Source organism: Acomys minous (genome assembly GCF_964271855.1).
Source record: "Acomys minous genome assembly, chromosome: 14".
NCBI lineage: Eukaryota > Metazoa > Chordata > Mammalia > Rodentia > Muridae > Acomys > Acomys minous.
Genome location: NC_140496.1, coordinates 79284473 through 79307382, shown reverse-complemented (window position 1 = coordinate 79307382; position 22910 = coordinate 79284473). Strand labels below are relative to the sequence as shown.

The following is a 22910-nucleotide window of genomic DNA, read 5'->3' as shown; positions in this document are numbered from 1 at the left end:
ACTGCCCAAAAGAAATACTGCATTTCCAAGCCTCCTACTAGAGGCCTATTTATAACATAACATAAACACAATTTTAACAATGTTTAAGTACATTAAGTTGTTTGCACTGCTGTATAGCTATCAGTAGTGTATGTATGCAAAAGTTTTTCATCATCCCAAAATGACACTTTGCCATTATTACATTTTAATTGTGGCTCCTTTTAGACAGAAACTGCTGTGGCTCCTTTGAAGGCAGTGTCCTCATTCCATCTCCATTCTGCACATACAGCAAAGGTAGTGGCTGGAGCAGAAGCTACACTGGACCATTGTACCCCCTCAATGCATGCACTTTTTTGGGGACAGGGTCTCAAACCATAGGCCAGACTACTCTGAAACCATCAATGTAGTCCAGGCTAGCCTTAAGCTCACAGTAGTCACTCTGTCTCAGTCTCTGGAGTGCTGGATTGGCGACAGGAGCATGATGCCCAGCAAGATGCCCAGCATCTTCCAGATGTGGAAGCAAGAACAAGCCAGGGTCCTGATGAGGGTGGACCCTGCTAAGCTAGGCTTGGTGGCTCCTCTGGTCTCTTCTCTGAGCGCCAATTAACTGCGTGTTTGAGTTTGTTTAAGCTGTTGCCATTTTCAGTCCCTGTTATCCGGTCAAATCTATTTCTGAAAAAACAGCATCACACAAGTTTACTTATAACAAACTTCTCCTACAACTCAAAATGTAGCCTAGATTCAGTGAAGATGGCTAACACCTGCTGAAATGACTGACTCTGGAGATTGCATTTCAGTCCCCTATGGCCTTTATCCTTGGACTTTAACATTTATATCTTCACTTCTTCATTAATATTATGCCTATTCCTTTATTAATTATTTTATGACTATCTTGAGGATCATAACAGAAACACATTGAAAGAAAAATGTTCACTAAGTGGGTGATGGGTTGTAATACCCCAATGATACTAAAGTATTATGCAGGCAACTTCATGGCTAAATATCTGATTTGATTCATTTCATCAGGTATTATAGAGTCTGTAGTGGACTCAAGAGTACTAATAAAAAACAGAATTAAAAAATTAAGACTCTCCTTAAATAACATCAAGACAAATGCATAGGGCACAGCTGCACAATAATGGCCTGACTGAGCTATACATTGAACAATGTATGTAGGAGATGGTATGAAGGGAGTCAAGAGGGAAAAGGTACATTTCTCTTTGTTGAGCTAAAATATTTTTAAAATTCAGAATCTTGGCACTTGAATCACTCTCTGCTCTTAACAATTTGCCCAAACAAATAATAAGGACCAGAATCTATTGAACAGATGCAAAGGGAAAAAATAACAATGATATCCTAAGGTGAATCGTGTTGACGCCTGGTCTTTTTGACATAACTATAGCCATGTTTATTTCAGACCTACCAGCCACATCATCTCAGCTTGCTGCTGGTATAGGGAAAAGCTCTATGTGCAAGGTCAGATTGACCAAAAACTATGTTTACATTCAGCATACTCTATGGCCTTGCTACTCCTAGAAATTCCCAAACCACAATTGCAGCTGGCCCTTACCATAAACCCCACTTGGAACCAATCAGATTAAAGGTCAGCTAGATCTAATTAACAAAAATAACTTGAGTCAGAGGTGACTACCCTATTCCACTGTCCATACGTCTTCCCTCCACCCCCATGTGTGCTAACTGTGGTTTTTGCCTTTATAAGCTAACTCTGAGAAACACACAGTTTCACTTCCAAGTCCACTCTGTGTCCCTGACCATGATCAGTGTGTCCCATAACCATCCATATCTGACTGATATCTGTGTCTGAAGGGTTCATGCAGCTTCCTCTGTGCCCTAACAAATGGTATCATCAAAAAACTGTTAACTTATGAATGAATTTGCTTTGAATTCTATGTCTGACATTTGTGATTCCCTTTTTTTTAGAAGGACAAAGGACAGCATAGAAGAAGCCACAGCTAGTGGCTCTAGATCAGATGATAGCAAATGATGACCCATGGACCAAATCCTGAATGGCACCTATTTCTGTGCTGCCATTGCACTAAGAGGGATTTTTACAAGTTTTGAATGGTCAGGGGAAAGGGAGAGATTGAGGTGATAATATAATTAGTGATGTGTAACATTAACTGAAATCCAACTTTTTATACAAAAGCAAAATTGTGTTGAAGCCAAACCGTGTTTGTACCTAAGGCAGCATTGGTGCTACCGCATGCGTGTGTGTGAGTGTGTGTGTGTGTGTGTATGTGTGTGTGTGTGTGTGTGTATGTGTGTGTGTGTGTGTCTACAAAGTGTAAGGTATTTCCTATCTGATATGTGGTGGTTTAAATGAGAGATGTGCCCCAATAATTCATATACTTGAACATTTAATCTTCAATTGGTACTGTGTGAGAGGTATGTGTAGAGGAATTTTAATCCAGCAACGTGGCTACTCTGATCCCATTCAAAGACATCTAGGTATGTGTAATATGTCTGGAATGCAGAAATGCCTTTAGTACACTTTAAGGCCAAACAATAAAGGTAAAGTTAGTTTGTAGAAGGAAGCATCCATGTTTGAAAGGCACAAAGTGACAAACTGGAGAAAGATTTGACAGAATGTGTCAGAGATAAGATATGCCCAACTCTCACAAGGACAGAAAAGAGATGCGATTTAACGGAGTGCAAGGAGAATCATTTCAGCTGAGTTCAGTCAATCAGTTGGGAGTCAGCTGAGAGACAGTGCAATGGAGTTGAGTTGGTGGCAGTTCAAATTGTGCAGTTCACAGGCAGTTTTTACTGGCAGAGACAGGCTGCAGAAAGAACAAACTAGACACAGGTGAAGATAGAATGATCCAGAGAATGAGAATGAGCCAGAAGATTAGAACAGATTGTGAGAGTTAGTTTGAGGCCAAGCAGCACAATTCAGTCAGAAGCTGAGAGAAGCCAGTTTGAGTCAATCAGCTTGGAGAGGAGTTTGAGCCAGAACAGCTGATTTGAACCAGCCACCCAGGGTTCAAAAAGAGCTAGAAAACGAAAGCTTATTCAGCAGTGAGTCTCCAAATTACACCAGACAAATAAAAGATACTTTTATAGATATGGAACCTTTAAGAGGAGGAACCTCACTGAAGGAAGTACATTACCCTTGGGGGCTTTAAGGGTTTATGGCTTGACCTCACTTCTTGTTCTTTCTCTCTGCTTCCTGTGTGTGATGCACATGCATTTGGCCAGCTCCTGGCCAGAGCTTGCACCACCACGCTTTCCCTCACTGTTCCCTTGACTTCCACACCATAATGGATTCAATGACTCTAAAGTAAAAGCAAAATATAACCTTCTTTCTCCTCTAGTTGCTTTTCATGGTGATAATTTATCACAGCAACAACAACAATAAAATAACTAAAGCATGGCCCTTTACAAGAGAAATTAATGGAAGCAAGTATAGAATGTGATTCTGGGGGTACAAGAGAATGAGCAGTGACTGGGGACTGTGAGGGTCATGGGGATGCCAGGCTTAGGGAAGGGCAAACTAACCACCTCCTTAGAGTTTTGCACCAGGAAAAGATGTTAAGGAAAGTTTCCAGTCAGTACAATTCACTAACTACAGTAAGCCTAGAAGGAAACTAAAACATCAGAGGATAATGTAAAATTTGGTACCAAACTCCTAACAGAAACAAAATTAAATCCAGATGGTTTAAAGATGGAAAATGAAAAAAAAAAAAAAAGGAGATGGTTGAGTGGTGAAAAAAGTGTGTGTGTGTGTGTGTGTGTGTGTGTGTGTGTGTGTGTGTGTATGTGTGTGTCAGAGAGAGGGGGCAGGAGGAGGAGGGGGAAGGCAGGGAATAGTAAAATGTTACTAAGCTAAAATAATAGGAGTGTTGTCCTTATAATGTTGGACATAGATAATTTTATGAGCAAGACAGGAAGCCTAAAAGGCAAAAAATAAAGCCTAAAAATGTTAAGTTTGAATATATACAAATTTAAAACTACCACATTCTCAGTCACAGGCAAACTGAATAGAAGAAATGTTTCCAATACATAAGAGCAAGCAAAGTAACACCTAGTAATTACTAAGCATAAGAATATTATTGAATTTTATTGAACAAGAACACAACCAATTTCAAAAATAATAGGGTAATAGGATGGCTTAAAGTAGAAAAGAATTACCTGTTTAAGCGTGTGAGTGGTCAAATTAAAGCAAAATAATGCATTCTTATCTGTCACATTTTCCTACAGATTTAAAGAGTTCATATCATTTGCATGCAATATTTTGACCAAGACTTTCTTTCCCCAAGGAAAAATAACTCAAAGCCTGGTGTCATCTGTTGACTAGAAGTGCTCCCATTCCCTGGAGCAGAATAACTGAGCTATGGTGCATTCCAAACACAGTGGTTGGAGGCACAGGTTCTCAGATAAAAGCAGGAGATGGGTTGCTTGCCTTTGGCCTGCCTTACATTCTTAAGGAAGGTTGCAGTACAGGGGAGTGGAGTTATGCACCATAACTCAGGAGAACTTACTTATGGCAAAGTCTTTCTAAAACACCAGTACAGGTTATTTTTTTCTATCTTACATATTTGCATATTTTCCAATGAAACAATATCATGTTAAACATCTCTAAAAGATGGAATTAAAATAGACAGATCAGAGAAAACAATAATAAACTTGAGGAGGGGGAGGAACTAACCAGAAAAATATCATGCAACGTTAACTTAATTTTCTAGTTAATGTTTGAGTTTATTAAAATTTAAGATAACATATGTGTATGTTTATGCATATATACATACACACATGCATATACATATTCCTACAGCCAGGATTTCCTAGTGACCTGCTGTTGGGTTTCATAGAAAAAAAAAAAAAACAAAGAAAGGTATGACCTCTCCTAAAGAGATCAGACAGTACTGGGAAAAGAGGTATCCACCTCATGAGCTAGGACTTCAAAAGGTTCTACATGAATTCAGTAAGCCGTGTGTGCTCTGTCCTTCCCTTACGGAAGGAATTTTCACACCAGCCTGCCAATTTCGTGCTGGAGCTCCAAATGTTCACTGATTTCATGCCCTGACTACAGAGAAAGCTTACCGGAGATGCTGTTCCTGTGTAATGCAGTGCCTTGTTTCGAGTGAAGCATTTGACTTAGGTGACGGCAATTCCCAATGAACATTCACTAGGTACATTCTGTGTCTGACCCTCACCTCACACGTCCTCTTCACTACTCAAAGTGTGTGCGAACCCATTACAGAAAAGGCCAAATAAACACCACCATCTGAATCACTCAAGACCCAAGCTTGGCCTTTAGTTGAAGTAGACAAGGTAGGTATGCCAGATAAGCATATCCTATTTAGCCTACAAAGGACTGGCTTTTTAACTGCACATAGCAATTTGTAACATTTGTGCCCTATGGCTATAAGAACTAATTTTTAATGATCACTATAACTTCATGTTATAAGGCCAACTTTATGGATAAGGAACCTGAGGTTCACGGTTGAATAGCTTTCCCAGCATCCCACTATGTCTAAATGGCAGCGATCAGCAGGCTCTGAACTTCTACTTGGTTAGACGGCCTAGGATGTTTTCAATCGATGACAGATGGTATTTCTAACACAGCACAGATAAAAACACAACCAGTACCATTTTCCTTCTTTCCTTACTTCTCTGTTTATTTCAGCTCTGTGTTTTTGTTCTGCCATTTAACAGAGTATAGGGTGAGTGAAAAAAAAGCTCTCCGCTGATGGAGTCCAGGGTCTCAAGATGGTCTCCCACTCATAGGATAGAACCAAGAATATGGTTCTAGTAGGGGACCTAACTTTTCCATCACGAGGAAATAAAAAGTAAAGAAAAAAAGATTTTTTAAACTAAAATAATTTTGATTCTATTTAATATGATTCCATAGGAGAATCTTATAGCTCCCTCTAAGGGGGGGAAAAACTAATGGAAAGAAACATTTAAAATAATTAAATTTCTATGTAAACTATGGAACTTCAGCACAATGAAATGTGATGTCATGCTAAGCTGTGCTTTTAAAAGGTTCCTAAAGCCACGAGGAAATGCTTTTAATTTAAGTTCACAGAAAGGAAGTCGAAAATGGCTCCACCTGAATTTCATTGCGTGCATATGCATCCCTAGGTTATCAAATCTGGTAACATCTGCCTGTCTCCCCTTTTCCTCCTCCTCATCCCCACACACTGAGTTAATCAAATTTAAGTGACTTAAGTACGCTAATTCCTTTTGCATTTACACAGCTTTCCAGCTACCAAAATACAGAGACGCTGTTAAAATATGAGGACCAAAGTGACAGACTCTCACAAGGAAAGTGTAACAAGCACTCAAGCATCGCACCATGCAGCTAAGCAAGCAAAAGTGAGAGGAAATTTGCCTAAAAAATAAAACATAAATAAAGCATGAGACAACTATGCTGTCTACTACCAACCACGGACCATTAAAAACAATTTCACCTGAAGGTACTTAGCCTTTCAATGGGCAAACACAGAGGAAGTGGATTTGCAAAGTATCACTTGAACATAAACTATGAGGGAACCGGAAGTCAGGTGAAAGAAAGGCATGTGGAAGACACAGCTTGGCGCATGGCATCGGAGTGCCCACACCGTGAAGAGCTCTATGAAGCTCGGTTGCTTGTTGCCTGGGGCTTCTTGGAGGACTTTGCTGACTTGCCACAGCATCACCAGCCTTTAATGGTTAACCAATAAGCAGTGGGTCCTAGTGAGAAGTCTCAGTTCCTTAGGGAAAGACTGTAGGACACTGGGCTCTTCCTTCCTATTTCTCCTCACTTCCCAGCCCTGAGGTAAGGAGCTTGTTTTCACATGATATTCTGTCTCATCACAGGCCCCAAAGCAAAAGGGGGCATCCAACTACAGAGTGAAGCCTCCAAAACTGCTCCCAGATATTTGGGAGACTGAGGCAGGAGGATTGCAACCTCAACATGCTACTGGCATAGTCTTTAAAATACAGTTTTGGGTTAAGGGCATAGATTTCTTCATAACCAAGATGAAAACCACTTAGCACATCCTGAGCACAAGTAATTGACAGCTCAGCAAACACAGAAATATACACATTAGAGGGGTTTGAAAATACAGAATCCAGAGACACCTCTAAGTAAACAGAAGAAGGTCTGGGAAGAGAAAATGTGTCTGGTAATCTCACCACCAAATGCTCAACTTACTTTCAATGATCAACATCTTTAAAAAGTAACACTCCCTAGTTAATATGGATCTGGACAGCTAATATATCTTGTATGGTGACTACATAGCTAAAAACTGTAAATTAAAAAACATGTTATGGGAGAACAAACTGTGAGTAAAAACTATTTTGTAACAACTCAAAGATAGGGCCACAGGCTTTGAGAGGCCAGCAGACAGTCACATTACTGTGCTATTATCTCTCCAACAGCAATGGCTGGAAATACAATAACACTGGCCTTGAAATTGAGACTTAGGCAAACAATAAAAAAAAATTATCTGGAAACTTCACAATTTGTTACAGTTTTATTAATAGAAACGGACTAGCCCTGTATCTGACCCACCTAAAGAAAGCAATTACAGTAGCCAACAGTACTGCTAGCGATTAAGGCCAAAGCTACTGTCTTGGGATTTCTCATGCTTGTTCGTTTCTCACACGTGAACTACAAATCAGCAGTTAGATCCAGTTATATGAAGAAAATGAAAATGTCACCTAGGTGCTCAATTTTAATCTTGCCATTATGGGATAAAACAAACAAACAAACAAACAAATAAAACAAAACGAAAACCAAAGGCGTCCTGTGACTGTGACTCCTGGTGAACAGCAACCCATGTTGCTGGGATGATGTCTAAGCAGAGGACTAGCTTTGAGCTAATTGAGCCATTGTGACTAACGTCCAGCTTCAGGACCTGTAAAAATGAAAGAAGCAACTGAAAGACACTAATCCAGAGGATGAGACATTCTCTAGTGTTCAAGAAGCTTGAGCTTTGAAAACAAAGAGACTGTCGTAGGCTCTAAAAGACGTCAGGGGCACCACCTGGGCGTGGTGGCGCACACCTTTAATCCCAGACACTCTGTGAGTGATGATAAGAACTTGAATATCATGAAGTATTAATCTAATTATGATAATGATACTTTGGTTATGTTGTACAACATTCCTATTCTTTTTTTAGTTTTTTTTATTAATTCATTCATATTACATCTCAATAGTTATCCCATCCCTTGTATCCTCCCATTCTTCCCTCTCTCCCACTTTCCCCCTACTCCCCTCCCCTATGACTATGACTGAGGGGGACCTAACATTCTTATTCTTAAGAGATGCATACTAAAACTTTCAGAGATGAAAATTTTAAAATACCCAAACATACTTCGATGTAAATATGGAGTTTTGAAAAAGGAGATAGTCATAAAACAATCCTAAAACAATTTAGAGTAATTGACACAAGATTACAAATCCTACCTCAATATCAAAATCTGGCTAACCACAAAATGGCATATGACCTGAGAAACTCTCTTCTGAGGGGTGTTGAGAGAACCCCCTGTGTCTGTATAGGAGCATCACCTGTCAAAAAAAAGTTAATGGCCTATAGTGGGACATCTGGTTGGCAGAAAGGATTCTGGGTGAGAGCCAGGCATGGGAGATTCAACTGGCAAGATGTGAAGAGAACGGAGGCATTGTACCTGAGCTCAAGTAACCAGCCACATGGCAGCATGTAAATTAGTATAATGGGTTATTTTAAGTTTTGAGCTAGTCAGAGAAGAACCTAGCTATATGGCCTAGTTGTTTGTATATTTAATGAGTCTCATGAGTTGTTATTTTGGGAGATTGGGGTCAAGAGAAAAAGCAACACAAGGGTTTCCTTTCAAAGTGCTAAATAGAATAAATTTAATGTAAAATATTAACCTTCAAAAGCTCTCATATAGTCCTAGGTAAATTTTTAGCCTTGTTAAGCAGTGCTTTAAAACGCATAATAGTCCAGAATCATCACAAGCCTGAAAGGATCATGCATGTTGGCTTTCATCCTGATGTCCCCAATTCACACTTCATTCCATTCCCTATATGGGGATTACTTCCTTTGTGCATGAACAAGCATAGATTGTTCTACGAATGTAACTAACCACAACAACAAAAGGAAGTCATCTTCTAAAGTTTAAATAATGTTCAGAAAAGTTAAACTTAAAGCTAACAATTAGTGTGCCATCCAATGGCAGGAAAAAAAAAATCACTGTGTAGACCATGACAGCCATCACCTAAGAAGCTACTAATGAAAGCAGTAAAATCCTTAGTTCAGACACAAGCAGGTTAGACTTACAGAACACAAGTATGTACTCTTCAGAGAGCTCACAGACTTGAACAGAGACCAAAAATGGCCCTTTCTATTGGTCTAACAAAGTGTGCAGTTTAAACATATGGCATCCTCTTTGATGTATGGAAGTAACAGTATCAAAAATTAAGGGGGGGAAAAAAGCAGAACAAAACAAACCTGAGGCCCAGCTGCCTGCAGATGACTTCTGCATCTGCATCATCCCATTGGTCATCACAGATGGTCCCCCACTGGCCAGCGTGGTACAGCTCCACTCGACCTTCATGCCCGCTATTCCCACCAGCAAGGCGAATGACAGGCAACACTGGGCCTGTGTGATACAAAATTAAGGGCAACTTCAAGCTACAATTTTGTACTTTTCTATCATAGTACATATAGTTAATTTTCTTCCATTCTCAGAAATAATATCGATTAAGCCACACCAGTTATATGCACATACAAATACCTATCTAATAAGTACTATGGAAATCTTGACCAGTTAAAATACTCCAAATTGAAGCTCACCATCTTCTTTGAGGTAGGCTGGGTATTGCCAGGACTTAACCTGTCTTGTCAAAGAATCTTTAAATAATAAAAGCATCTTTAAATGTCATATTCTGTAGGTCTCTGAGGCTTTTGAAGACCTTATCTAACTATCCTACATTATATATCTATAGAATCATATCTATTTGTTAAACTTAGGATATATATTCTTGTGATAAAAATAAACTAGTAATTGACATAACCATGATTTGATCAAAAACCTCCTTATGGAGACAGCTTAAAATGCGGCAAACCAGCCACTGGGAAAAATGTCCTCGTTTCTGCCTAAAAATGGGCAAGCTTGGATGCAGGCAAAGTTGATGGCCAAACTCTGCCAAGACAGGGTAAGCAAGTCCTCAATAGTTCCTGACTCACAAACATGTCTGTCAGATATAATGAGCCAAAAGGCTGAAGATGATGCTCCAACATTATAGAGAGTTTTGGGTGACTGTTCAGGTAGCAAACTGTCTCTGTCATCTTCTCATATGGAAAGCTACTAACCTGCACTCCCAGCAAACTCAGGTAATCAGTTTTATTCTTTCCCAAGTCTCCGAGGGAGCTGAAGACCAGGTAGTTTAGTTTTACGATGAAGCTTAATTGTTTAGGGGTTAAGATGTTTTTAGGTCTAGAAAGATGTTTTAAGTTGACAATGACAAGATGTGATGGAGATTGACTTACATTCACAATTTTAGACACACCAAGATAGGAAAGATGTTTTCTTCAATGCTGTTGAATACAAATAGCCGAAACACTAAGAACGTAACCTTTATATAATTCCTGATTGTGTCATGGTTCTTCTTGCTATAGGTAGCTTATTGTATATATGTGTAAAGAAATGATTTAACTAAGACACATTTTTCATCTAGAACAATATTTAAACCAAAGTAAAACTAGAACAAGACTTTTTTATGTTTGGGAAAATCTACACATGATAGCAGCTGCCCCACCCACCAGATGTCTATTTCACAAAAACACTATGTTTTCAAATCTCCTTGACAACAAACTTCATTCCAATACATGGGACTATAGCCCAGTCAAGATAATGAAGTTTGTTTTGTTATTCCACTTCCTCTGAAAATCCCAAGGCAAATGTTAGTTTTATCAAATGTACGAATAAAATTTATCAAAGCATTTGGGGTTTTTATAAGTGGAAGAAACCAATGAAGATGGATTTCTAAGGGGAAAAAGAGAAGCTCTAGAACACACATACACACACCACACAATTGAAAAAAATATATAGATTAAGGAAATCAAAATATCAAATCAGAAACCTTTAAAATGTTGTTTTAAATTTTATTTTGTGCAGTGTTTTGCCTGCATGTATAAATATGCACCGTGTGTATGCTTAGTGACCTGGAGATCAGAAGGAGGAATCCGATCCCCTGGACTAGGAGCTGTGTGAATGGTTTGTTCACCACTACGTGAGTGCTAGAACTGTAAGCCCAATCCTCAGCAATAGCAACAAGTGTGCTCAGCAGCCAGCTCATCTCCCAGTCCTCAGCCATCCCATCCCCCAGCCCTCCTGAATATCTGCTTATGGGAGGTTTGCTACCCCAGACATGGCCGAGCAAGAGAATGGGCAATTTGCAGATATAAAATAAAAGTCCAGATGGTGTTTGTTTGTTGTTGTTTTGTTTGTTTGTTTTCAGCACAGGGTTTTCTCTGTGTAGCCTTGGCTGGCCTGGATTCCTTTTGTAGATCTGCTGGCCTCAAACTCACAGCGATCCACCTGCCTCTGCCTCCCTGAGTGCTGAGATTAAAGGCATGCGCCATGACGCCCAGCTGGAGCCCAGATGTTTTTGTGCAAGCAGTCTGCCACCTGGTCAGGTGAAGCTTAGGACAGAGGTCTGGCGTTAGCTAAATGTCACTCTGAGCTGCAAGTGTCTCCAAGCTCTGCCAACCAGCATGAAAGAGATGCAGCTTAGACACTTGAAGCTTTCTTCCAACTCCAACATTCTATGTTAGAATTTTTAAATCAGTGCCAGCAAGACCTTAAAATGCATTCATAAAACAATAGCATAAAGATGGGTTTTACTTTTAGCTCATTTATATATATTACAAGGTACAGACAGATGGTTTGTAATTTTAAATTATCCAAACTGTCTTCATGCTACTGCATCCACCAATCACACAATAAACAGTTGGGAGATGTGTGTATTGTCTTCCAAGCCAGAAAGCTAGGTTGTTCTGTTTTTATTCAGAAGACCTTGTGTTTTAAAAGGTATAGTGGCACTAAAGGATGATACTCATACTGGCTTCTCTGGTTGTTTGTGTTGGCTGGGTGATAGTTTATATTCTTTTTTCAGCCTAAAGTGAGTATGGTCATTGGCAGATTGTCCATGCGTCAGAGGCTGGTGCCACATCCATTTGCACTTGGACAGTGCTAAGGGACTTCATACACACACACACACACACACACACACACGAGGACATAAAGATTGGAGGAAGAGCCGGGCGTGGTGGCGCACACTCGGGAGGCAGAGGCAGGCGGATCGCTGTAAGTTCGAGGCCAGCCTGATCTACAAAGCAAGTCCAGGACAGCCACGGCTAACACAGAAGAAAAAAAAAAGAAAGAAAGAAAGAAAAAGAAAAAAGATTGGAGGAAGACATGTTGGGGAGAGAAGAGGAGGAGTCTAGGAGAAGTTGCAGGGGGAGATTAAGGGAGTGGATATGATCAAGGTACGATGTCTGACATTCTCGGGGAATAATACATATAAAAAGACTGGGGGCTGGGAGATGGCTCATCGGTTAAGAGTTCTTGCTACTCTTGCAGCAGACCCCATTTCAGTTCTCATCTCTTGTATGATTGCTCACAAACACCCTTAACTCCAATTCCAGGAGATCCAACACCCTCTTCTGGCCTCCGCAATCACAAGATACTCTATGTGGTGCACATATATACATACATGAAGGCAAAACTCTGATACAAAAACAAAAACTCGAAAAAAAACAAAATGTGGAGAGTAATATAGATACCAAAGTTGACCGATGTCTTCCAGATGTGTAGACACAGGCAAATGTACTACACACACATACACACACACACACACACACACACACACACATATACCACAGAGAGAGCAAGAGAGACGGGAAGAGAGAGGAGGAAGAGAGATATAAGATGACCTTTATTTTTAAAGTTAAAAAATTAAGAAGAATAAATAAGCCTATTAAAAATTATGAGATAATTCATAGATTGCAGTATTATTATGTATGGTTTTATGATAATTTTCAAAAAGTACTATGTTTACACTATTCATTTCATTTGGACTACTTACCCACTTACTGCTAGTCTTTTTCACATAATCATCATCAAAGAATGTAAGAACTTAAGAGTGATGTACCACATCTCATAATGAAATCACAAACAAAAAAGCAGCAACAAGGGAGGCAAAGTCTATACTGTCAAAACCTGGCCAGTCAGAAGGCCACATATGCAAGGCCACACATATGACAGGCCATTTGAAAGTCATCAGAAGGCCTCAGCTTTCAAATTTAGACAGAACAAGAGAAGTCCCTAGCTAGCTTACTGAAACACTTGGCACCCAGGGCATTTTAAAAAGAAACACATGTGGGGTCAGTGAGATGTACCTGCTGCTAAGCTGCCACAGTAATGCAAATTGTCCTCTGACCTCCACACACATGTGAGGTGTAGGCATACACACCAAATATGCACACTAAATAAATAATTAATTAAGGAAACATGTCAGGGAGGGTGGAACAGTTTGAGATTATTTTAAACAACAAAATCTTCGGCAGGTAGATATAATGTTATTCGTGCCACAAACAACAGCAGTTTTGTTTTTCTTCTTTTTTTAAGTTTCCGGCAACTTTTTTTCAATCAAATAATCCACTTATTCATCTCAAACATTATTTGAAATTATATTTGAATTAATACATTATCTGTGTTAGTTACCACCACCACCAAATAACTCATGTCAACAGAGCTAGAAGAATGTTCTAGTTACAGAAACCAAATACAACTATACTTAAACATGTAAACAAATAACAGTGAGATTTCATGCCTACCTGGCAAAAGCAGTCTATCTCAGGGAAAAGCACACTAATTGGTTTTCCAGTGCCAAATGGCCAGTTCTGAAAAACTATACATCACTAACACGCAGACCAATCAAGTCATATTTAAGTATTTAGGAATACATATGTATAGACATATATAAAAATGTAACAACAATTAATGAAGAAAGAGGCCACTAATTTGAAAAAGAAGTATGTGAGAGTGTTTGGAAGGAGGGAAGGGAAGGGAGAAATGATCTAATTATATTATACTCTGAAAAAACAAAAGAAATAATTTTAAGAATAGTGCCTAACAGTGCTGTCTACAAGAAATGGTGTGTTCATCACCTAAAGAACAGGGGCATTTAAAGATGAGAGAGAAGCAGAAAATCCCAGTAACATCCAAAGACAACAGAAATGGTTTCCAAGCCAAGGTTCTACTGAACCATACCTTCTCAGGCGTGTAAACACACAGTGAGAGCCTGGACGCACTTGGCTCTATCTGTGATATGACAATATGTAAGGTTACACAGCTCATCCAATTTTCTTTGAAGAAAAATTCACATACATTCAATTCTGAGAAGCCAATTTGTGTGTCACCCACAAATGAGCTCTCTGTCAGACAGGCAGCAGTGCATTCTTCCTATGCTTATTATCCTAGGATGCTTAAATGGTAGAGATCTTACATACTATATATAATTTCCTTAACTTGTGAGTGGGAGAAGCTATATCCGACACGACTGAGAAGTTGCTGTGCTGTGATAAATCGTACCCTGATCTACATCCCAGCACTGTCCCCTTGCCTCCAAACCTAAGGCAAGACCCTACAAGAACCCCCCTCTAAGACACTGGACATTCCCACATGCACTATAGCCTGCCTATGACCATCATTTGAGTATAAATATCATGATAAATTTACCGAATGTTCCAAGGGAGTGAACTAGCCAGGTAGATGGATAGACAGCCTCAGAGCTTCTGTCCACAGAGAAGAGAAAACAATGGCTTTGTCAAGATTCCCCAACAGAAGTGACTAAGGGCGATATGGATTTACAGTAGGGCTATGGCTATGATGTGTGCATATGTACACATGCATTGGAACAAATTTATAGGTACATGATTACAGGTGGGAAAGGGAAATAAGCTTAGCTCAATATAAGAAAGGATAAAAAGCAGACCAGGAGTAAAGCTGAAAGCCAGGCAGACTAAGTATGCCTGCTGTACATACCAACATGTGTCCCCTTCTCTCACAGAGCCCTCCACCTTGCTACTTGTGAAATGTTTCTCACTTTGGTAGCTAATTTCTCTGGCTCATATTCCAATAGACCTAAGTCTACACTGCCTTCAAATCGCACGAGAAAAATTTTGCAGAAAGTATTATCTTCTAAATACTTGCATTTTGAAACTTCTCTACTCTGATCACATAGACTTTTCTATTTCAAGCAGAGGTCTGAGGGCAACTGTGTCAGCATCTATAAATGTATACACTAAGCCAGATGTAGATGTATCAACTGTGAAGTCTGCCTGTGACAGCTTGTCAGGAAGAGCACCAAAGACCATCAGATGAGTAGTTACTCCCCCGCAAAGTCTCAATACACAACAATGCTTAGCATTCTACTTTCTTAATTGTTGGCAAAAAAATACTTAACTTACTGTCATTCTAGATTATATTTTTTCCTTCCATGTAGATATATGTTCATCTTTATAAAGAAAAAAAAGAACACTGAAGAATCCTGGGTTCATGTTACAGAAATTGGCCTCATGGACAGCATTGCTGAAAGAGGAATTCCATATGTTCTTCCTCATATGCAGAATCTAACCAACAATGTGTGTCCATAGGAAAACAAAAACACATTCAGTTTAGCATAACATGTAGATGAGAGAGCAGAGAAGTCTAAATGTAAGGGGATTAACAAGAACTGAGTTCGGGTAATGAGCACAAGCTATGTAATAAAAAATAAAGCTAATTGTTCATCTAGTTCTTACTCTGTCATGGATTTTTGCATGGTGGATAAGTGCATAAAAACATATTTTATAGTAAAATCCAATGTGAAGTGCCACTGTTTCAGACTGTCTATTCTAACTGTTTCGAAGTTCATCGAGTTGTTATTCCATTTGCAAGGGTTTGGTTTTTTAAAATAATAGTTTTTAAACTTTAAAGTAAAAAAAATGTTAAATCTAAAAAAAAAAATTCCTCAACATACGCCACGGAAGAAGCGATATTTATAATCATTTTATCACTCTCTTTCAATTCAAGAAAAATAGAGAATGGCTATTGTTAAAATTCCCCCCCCCCCCTTGCCGGGCAGTGGTGGCGCACGCCTTTAATCCCAGCACTCAGAGGCAAAGGCAGGTGGATTGCTGTGAGTCTGAGGCCAGCCTGGTCTACAAAGTGAGTCCAGGACAGCCAAGAATAACACAGAGACTCTGTCTCGAAAACCAAAAAAAAAAGGCCCAGCAACATCTTGATCCTAGCCATTCCGTTTCAAGCCTGTCAACTTGAAATGCTTAGGGATTTGCTAGCAAAGTATGGCAGCCACCCTAGCACTACCTTTCCTAGACTCTATTCCCCAGAGACTGGCTGGAAGCTTATCGTTTAGTTTTCCTTTCCTCAGTTAGTGCTGTGACATCATTTGCTTGTGGGTAAGCGGCGTGATGACACAAAATTTGTGCAATGTTCTCCTAGGGTCATATTAATGTTGTCAGTATAACTTAATCATAGCTTGACCACAGTTAAACTACCCTCTTTCATAAGACGTCACAGGAAATGTCTTAAACCAAGGAATAATTTATGAGATTTATGAATGTTCAGTAAGCATAACATCGATGAGTAGAATTGGTTTTTCACTCCGAACTCACGTGTTTTCTCACTGTGAACTAGACCAACTTATATTTTTACTGGTACTAAAGGTAGCTACATGAATAATAAATGAACAATTACTATGAATTATAGATGAGAACTAATGGAGGCAAATAGAGTTCCGCTGGATGTTAGTTCAGGGAAATGTCCTGACATTAAAAGATGACTTGACTTCATTTTTGCCTGGGATGTCAATCTCCTGTTCCACAATGTTAAAAGAGATGTAAGTTACAGGTGAGAATGGTAAGAGATAGGACCAGCATACATTGAAAAAGAAAATATCAAAGTTAAATTAGCATCCTTTACTGTACCTGGAAGAGTCAATGAACGTCCTCCCAATTCAATTGTCTTCAGATAATGTCATTTTCATCCTTTGTAGTGTACACAAAAACTAATATTTAATATGTTTTCTAGTGTTAAGTTTGGTATAGGGTATAGCTGTATATTTGATACAATGTCATACACATATTAACACCTCCAAAGTGTAATGGGGTCTTATTCTTTTGAATAGTTGGTATGCTGAAATTGCTATGTTTTAAAAATATTCTTTTTGAGGATGTGGACCACAGCTTAGTATTGTTGGCAGTCATTCATCTTATTCCTCTAGAACAACAGGGCTAAAATTAATTGTTTTATGTGCCTGTGAAGTTCAATAAAAGATGAAAGAAGATTGGTGCGGTAACATGACATTTTTTGCTCTTAGCCAAACTCTGCTCCAAAAATGTATTATGATTATTGCCTATTATAAATATTATTTTCCCTAGTAGTTCCAGAAGCTCTCAGGGTAGGTCTTTGTTTTTGTTGATTCTTCTTTCTCTTAAAATGAGTGTGCATCTTGTTAACCAATGAACCCTATTGGCTTAGCTTTTCATTTGTTTTAATTGGGAAAGAGAGGGATTTACCAAACCAAGCTCACTGATCTATTTGGTTCCTGTCCTTTATTTCTTCCAGGCTTCCTTGAGTTATGGAGATGAATCATAATTGCACTTTGGGTGCAGGAGAAACTATTTAGGGTTCTTGTCTTAAGATACTATTCTGTCAGGGAAGTTAAAAGTTCAGGAACAGTCATAGGGGAGGAGAATAAGGGGAAAATGGGAGGGAGGGAAGAATGGGAGGATACAAGGGATGGGATAACCATGGAGATGTAACAAGAATAAATTAATACAAATTTTTTTAAAAATTAAATAAAATCTCAACTCTACAATAGCAGCCAGATTGAGCTACATAGCTACCCTCCTGTTAGGAAATGTATCAAATCTGATATTGCTCATAAACATTCTTAAACACCTGCTATTACAGAACAGAGATGCAGGATTTAAAGGCATACAGCAGGAGAGGGAAGGTCTACTACTGTTTTTGTGACAGCATCGCATTCTGTCGCCCTAGCTAGCCTGGAACTCACTATGCTGCCCATGCTGTCCTTGAATTTACAGGTAACCCTTCTGCTCCAGACTCCTGAATACTCAGTACACCTGACCCTGCTGTATCTCTTTAGTGGACATTGACTGCAAACAGCATGTAGCTCTCTTGCCCAGCATACCTATTTTAACCAAGAGATTTGGGGTGGTAGATACTTTAGGAAATATTAACATAAGAAAAGGCTGGATCTGGGATTCACTCTATTATGCCTTGGGATTTGTAAATGTTCCCCAAAAGCCAGGTGCTAAGGTTTGGCCATCAGCCTATGTGGGAGATAATGGAGGCTTTAGGTGGGGTTTGGTCAGAGGAAGCGAAATAATTGTGTTGTATACACTTGAAGAGGAATTGGGACCCCAGCCCTTTATTCTTTTTCTGTTTCCTAGCTGGGAAGCCATGAGCAGCTGTGCTCCATCACCACCCCACAGGATGCTCTGCCTCAGAAGAGCCCACAGAACAATGGAGCCTAATGGAGCATGGGCTGAAACTTCTGAAAACAGAAGCCTAGGTAAGCCTTTCCTCCTCTCACACTGATTAACTCAGGGCTTTTGTTGCCAAGTTGACTAAGGGGTTCCCTGCTGAACCTTTATCATTTACTCTACCCATGTTACTCATCAGCCATCTGCCACCCAAGGCTAATTCACTGCTGGTAAAAAGGGGCGGTTCTCTCAGGACAGAAGCAAGCAAGTTGTCCCTTCTGCTGTGATACCTTGAGACTGTGAAAATGATTACTAGTCTGAGTCAGGATCTCCTTGCAAAGGATCGTTGGAGGGAAGGAGTCAGCTGCCTAGGGAAGTATCAGAGACGCCTCTTGTTCCCACTCAGTTAAGATGAATATTCTGGTAAACTATTCTGATTATTGCTACACATCAGCTAAATAAATGCCAATGATGCTGTTCCATGAGACCACACAGGAAACTGATGCTGGCATACCTCAGGCCTCCTATGAGGCTACGCCTGGCCTAGAAAGGTAAAGTCACAGGATGGCCGCCATCACTGCCTTTCACTGCACGTTCTAGCATCCTGATGCTTTCCCATAGATTTTCTTGGACTTTGAAAGAGTCACCTTAACAGCATCTGCTCACCTGGCCCTTAGAAGGGTACCTTGCAATTCCTGACCTGGGTGTGGGAATTAGGACCCTGAGGCTAGAACCCAGGCATTTTGACAAGTCTCTAGGTGAATTTTTAGATTTTTTTCTCCCACATTTATTTATTTGGAGGTGGGGCTGTGGTGATTTGAATAAGAATGTCCTCCTATAGGCTCATATATTTGAATGCTTAGTCACCGGGGAGTGGCATTACTTGAAAGGATTGGAAGAATTAAGAGGTGTGGCCTTGTTGTCAGAAATATGTCACTGGGGGTGAGCTTTGAGGTTTCAAAAGCCCAGAAATACAGATAGATAGATAGATAGATAGATAGATAGATAGATAGATAGATAGATAGATAAAGAAGTTTAGGATGTGGAGAAAGTAGACCCCTATAGCTGAAGGTGATAGACAGACAGACAGACAGACAGACAGACCAACAGACCGACAGACAGACAGATTCCTACAGATCATGATGTAGAACTCTACTTCCCCAGCACCACGTCTGCCTCCACACCTCCATGCTCCCCACCATGATGATGTGAACTAACCTCTGAAACTGTAAACGAGGCCACAATGCTCTCTTTTATAAGAATTGCTTTGGTCACGGTGTTCCTTCGTAGCAATAGAGCAGTGACCAAGACAGGGGCGTGTGCCATGGCGCACACTTGGAGGTCAAACGACCACTTGAAGGAGTCAGTTTTCTCCTTCCATCATGTGAGTCCCAAAAGATCAAACTCAGACCTGATGGCAAATACCTGCTCTCTCGTCATGGCGGTCCCTCTCTAGGTAACATTTAATGTTCCCTGTGAGAACCGACTCCCTGGACTGACTCAGGTATCCCAGTCCCCAGAAAGATGTTTTATAACTAATACATATGTTTCTTGGAGCCAGACCCAAAGACTTACATTTTCTGCCCTGATACAGGAGCTAACTGACTGTCCACACCCTGCTCGCCTGAGATGTCCACCCTGTTCTTTCAGCATCATCATGCAGGAGAGCCCTACTTCCTCACTTCTCTGTTTGGGGCTTGAAACTCTACTCTGACTCCAGTTTAAGTTGTAAAGGAGGGATCACATTTCTACATATTATTCTTTTCTTTTTCCTCTAGTTCTCTATAAAGGAAAAAAACCCAATACCTTTAAAACATAAGAGACTGGAAATAATGTGCATTGTGCCTGTACTAAGCACAATTCCTCTTCCTTCTTCTGCACTTCGACAAGCCCGCAAGCTAATAAGTGAGTGTTGCAACACCGCACAGATATTTCTACATTGCATACAAATAAAGAAAGGAGGAAAATGAGCTGTGAAGTGAAAATGTACACATCTCTGTGCATACCCTGTCATATTTTCTTCTGCTTTCCTGGCAATACGCCTGTAGGATTTCCAACAGAAATGTGTAGGCGCTCCTGTATAAGGATGACTATGAGAAAATAAATAAAACAAACATAGAATTCTTAGTCCAGCGTCCTGCACAACGTGACTGTTCAGAAAGTCCTTGATGTGATAACTAGACAAGGTCATTCTGAATACATGCTCAGAGCTTAAAAATTCCTTTTAATTAATTTGCTCAAAAACTGATTTTTCTGGGTCTGGAGAAATGCCTCAGCAGCTAAGAGTGCTGACTATGTAATCATGGCGACTGCAGTTTGGATCCCAGCACCCACAAAACAAGTAGGGGCATCCTGCCCGTGTCTGTTGCAGCAGCTCTGAGGAGGGCGGAAGATACAAGAGTGAGGGCACCCACTTACCCTCTCTGGGCTTTAAATGAAGGGTACGCAGGGTCATACACACACACACACACACACACACACACACACACACACGTATGCATGCACACTTAGAGACAAATGCACACAAATAAACAAAGAAATCCTTAAAAAACAAAAACAAACAAACAAACAAACAACACCCAAAGCTCTAACAGGTAAGAGTCCTACCCAGCATTGCCGTGTCAGAACAGCACCAATATTTTCTAAAGATCAATTCAACAATCTTTCATTACTATATTCTTGCCCTAACCCCCAACTGAAGCATGTGGTAATAAGAAAACTATAGGATTCAGGGGATGTGAGCTACCTCAGAAACATGGAGTGTAGTTAGCCAGACCTGCAGGAGTGAGTGACAGCTCAAGGCTTCAGCTATGGAGGTTCAGGTATTACAAAGCCAATCTCTCTCCTCTGTTTGTTACTCATCTTGTGTGGCTTCTTATTTTCTTATATTGTCACTCTTTTATTTACTTGAATATAACACATTTGAGATTTTGGCTGCTAAACACTAGCTATGAACCTAAAGGCACTGAAAAAATTAATTTCTCTTCAACAGGGAGTGATGGGGCATTCAAAGACAAGCTATTCTCTTCAGAAGAATATAAAACTGAAGTTTACTTATGTGTTGCAAAAAAAGAAATGGATCACCATAATGGTGTCTTAACTTTGAGTTCCTTTTTACTATGTTTTGAAGAGAAAACAGTCTGTTGTTTCTTACAAATTAATTCCCTAATAATTCTATATCAAATCTCTTTGTGAAACTAAGAGTATAATACAAAGCTGCCAGTGATTGCTAGCCACAAGAACTGTATTAAAATCCTCTTGGAGTAAATGAGGTAACAGCCCAGCTCTTTGCTTGACATCATCTCAGTTTTTTACAGCCACATTGGCATTCTGTCCGTGACACATGAGCACAGCGATGACTTCATTCTCCACGATGAAGAATAATTCATCTTAACCTTCGGTATCACTTCCCTCTAACTTGAAGCACTAACTCAATTGAAGGCAGAGATAAATAGAATTTCTGCGAGAAAGGAATGACATTGTAAAAGGTTATCTCCAAAGGCTGGAAGCGTATACACTTCAGGAAATTTGTAAGACGCCTGCCATACATTGTCACTGGAAGCAATCACAGGGTTGTTCTATTAGGAATACTCAGATAGTCAGAAAGCCTTCTTGTTAAATACAAACCCCCAACAATTCAGAGTCAAGTGCTATGTAATGGTAGATTATTATTTGCATCCACGCTACTAATGTGATACTTCTGTTACCACAAACTTAAGGCACCCTAGTAACTTATTTTTGTTGAAGTTGACTCTTAATTCCTCCTTAGTTACTAAGGCAGTCCCTGTTCTGCCCTCTCTTTTCCTTTGTTCTTCACTCCCTGGTGTTATTCACCACACGGCGCCCCACAACATAACTGTCTTTGTATTTTGGCTGGAGAAATTTGTCATGCTTTTAAGTCAACAATAGCATGGAGGTAAACATTTCACCACAGTTTTCCAAATCTGGGTCTATAGAGGTAACAAAGTTTGCTGGGACTCGTCTTACATTTAATAGTTCCTTTCCCTAAACTAGTGGTCAGCAAATGTAAGTTTTTTCTTTATTTCTTTTATATACAATGCCTCATCAAGGCTAGCTGATACAGAGACAACACCCACCACCATGTGTACACACACACACACACACACACACACACACACACACACACAGCGGCTGGACAGTCCTTCTCTAGGGACTAGAGTTGACAGCTACTGTCCCCATGACGATTGTCACAGGATGCACAGTTTCCTAATTAACACTTACTGTACGAATGGACGCTCTTCACTAGTTATGCGACTATCCAGCCCACCACCACACCACTATGCAAACCTGCAACCCCTTTCTCTTGTCACCAGGTACACAGGTACTGTCCCCTGAGCCAGGCTGCCACCATGCCAGACCCCCACCCCACCAGGTGACTACCTCGGCTGCGACGCCACT

At 40.0% G+C, this 22910-nt stretch overlaps 1 protein-coding gene across 1 annotated transcript in view; it reads right to left on the bottom strand.

Annotated features, from left to right (window-relative positions):
• PRSS12 (serine protease 12) overlaps positions 1-22910 on the bottom strand; it is a 54215-nt gene that overhangs the window by 30506 nt on the left and 799 nt on the right. Inside the window, exon 2 of the mRNA XM_084757601.1 lies at positions 9423-9573. Coding sequence (XP_084613727.1) covers positions 9423-9573 — 151 coding nt within the window. The remainder of the gene's footprint in view (positions 1-9422; positions 9574-22910) is intronic.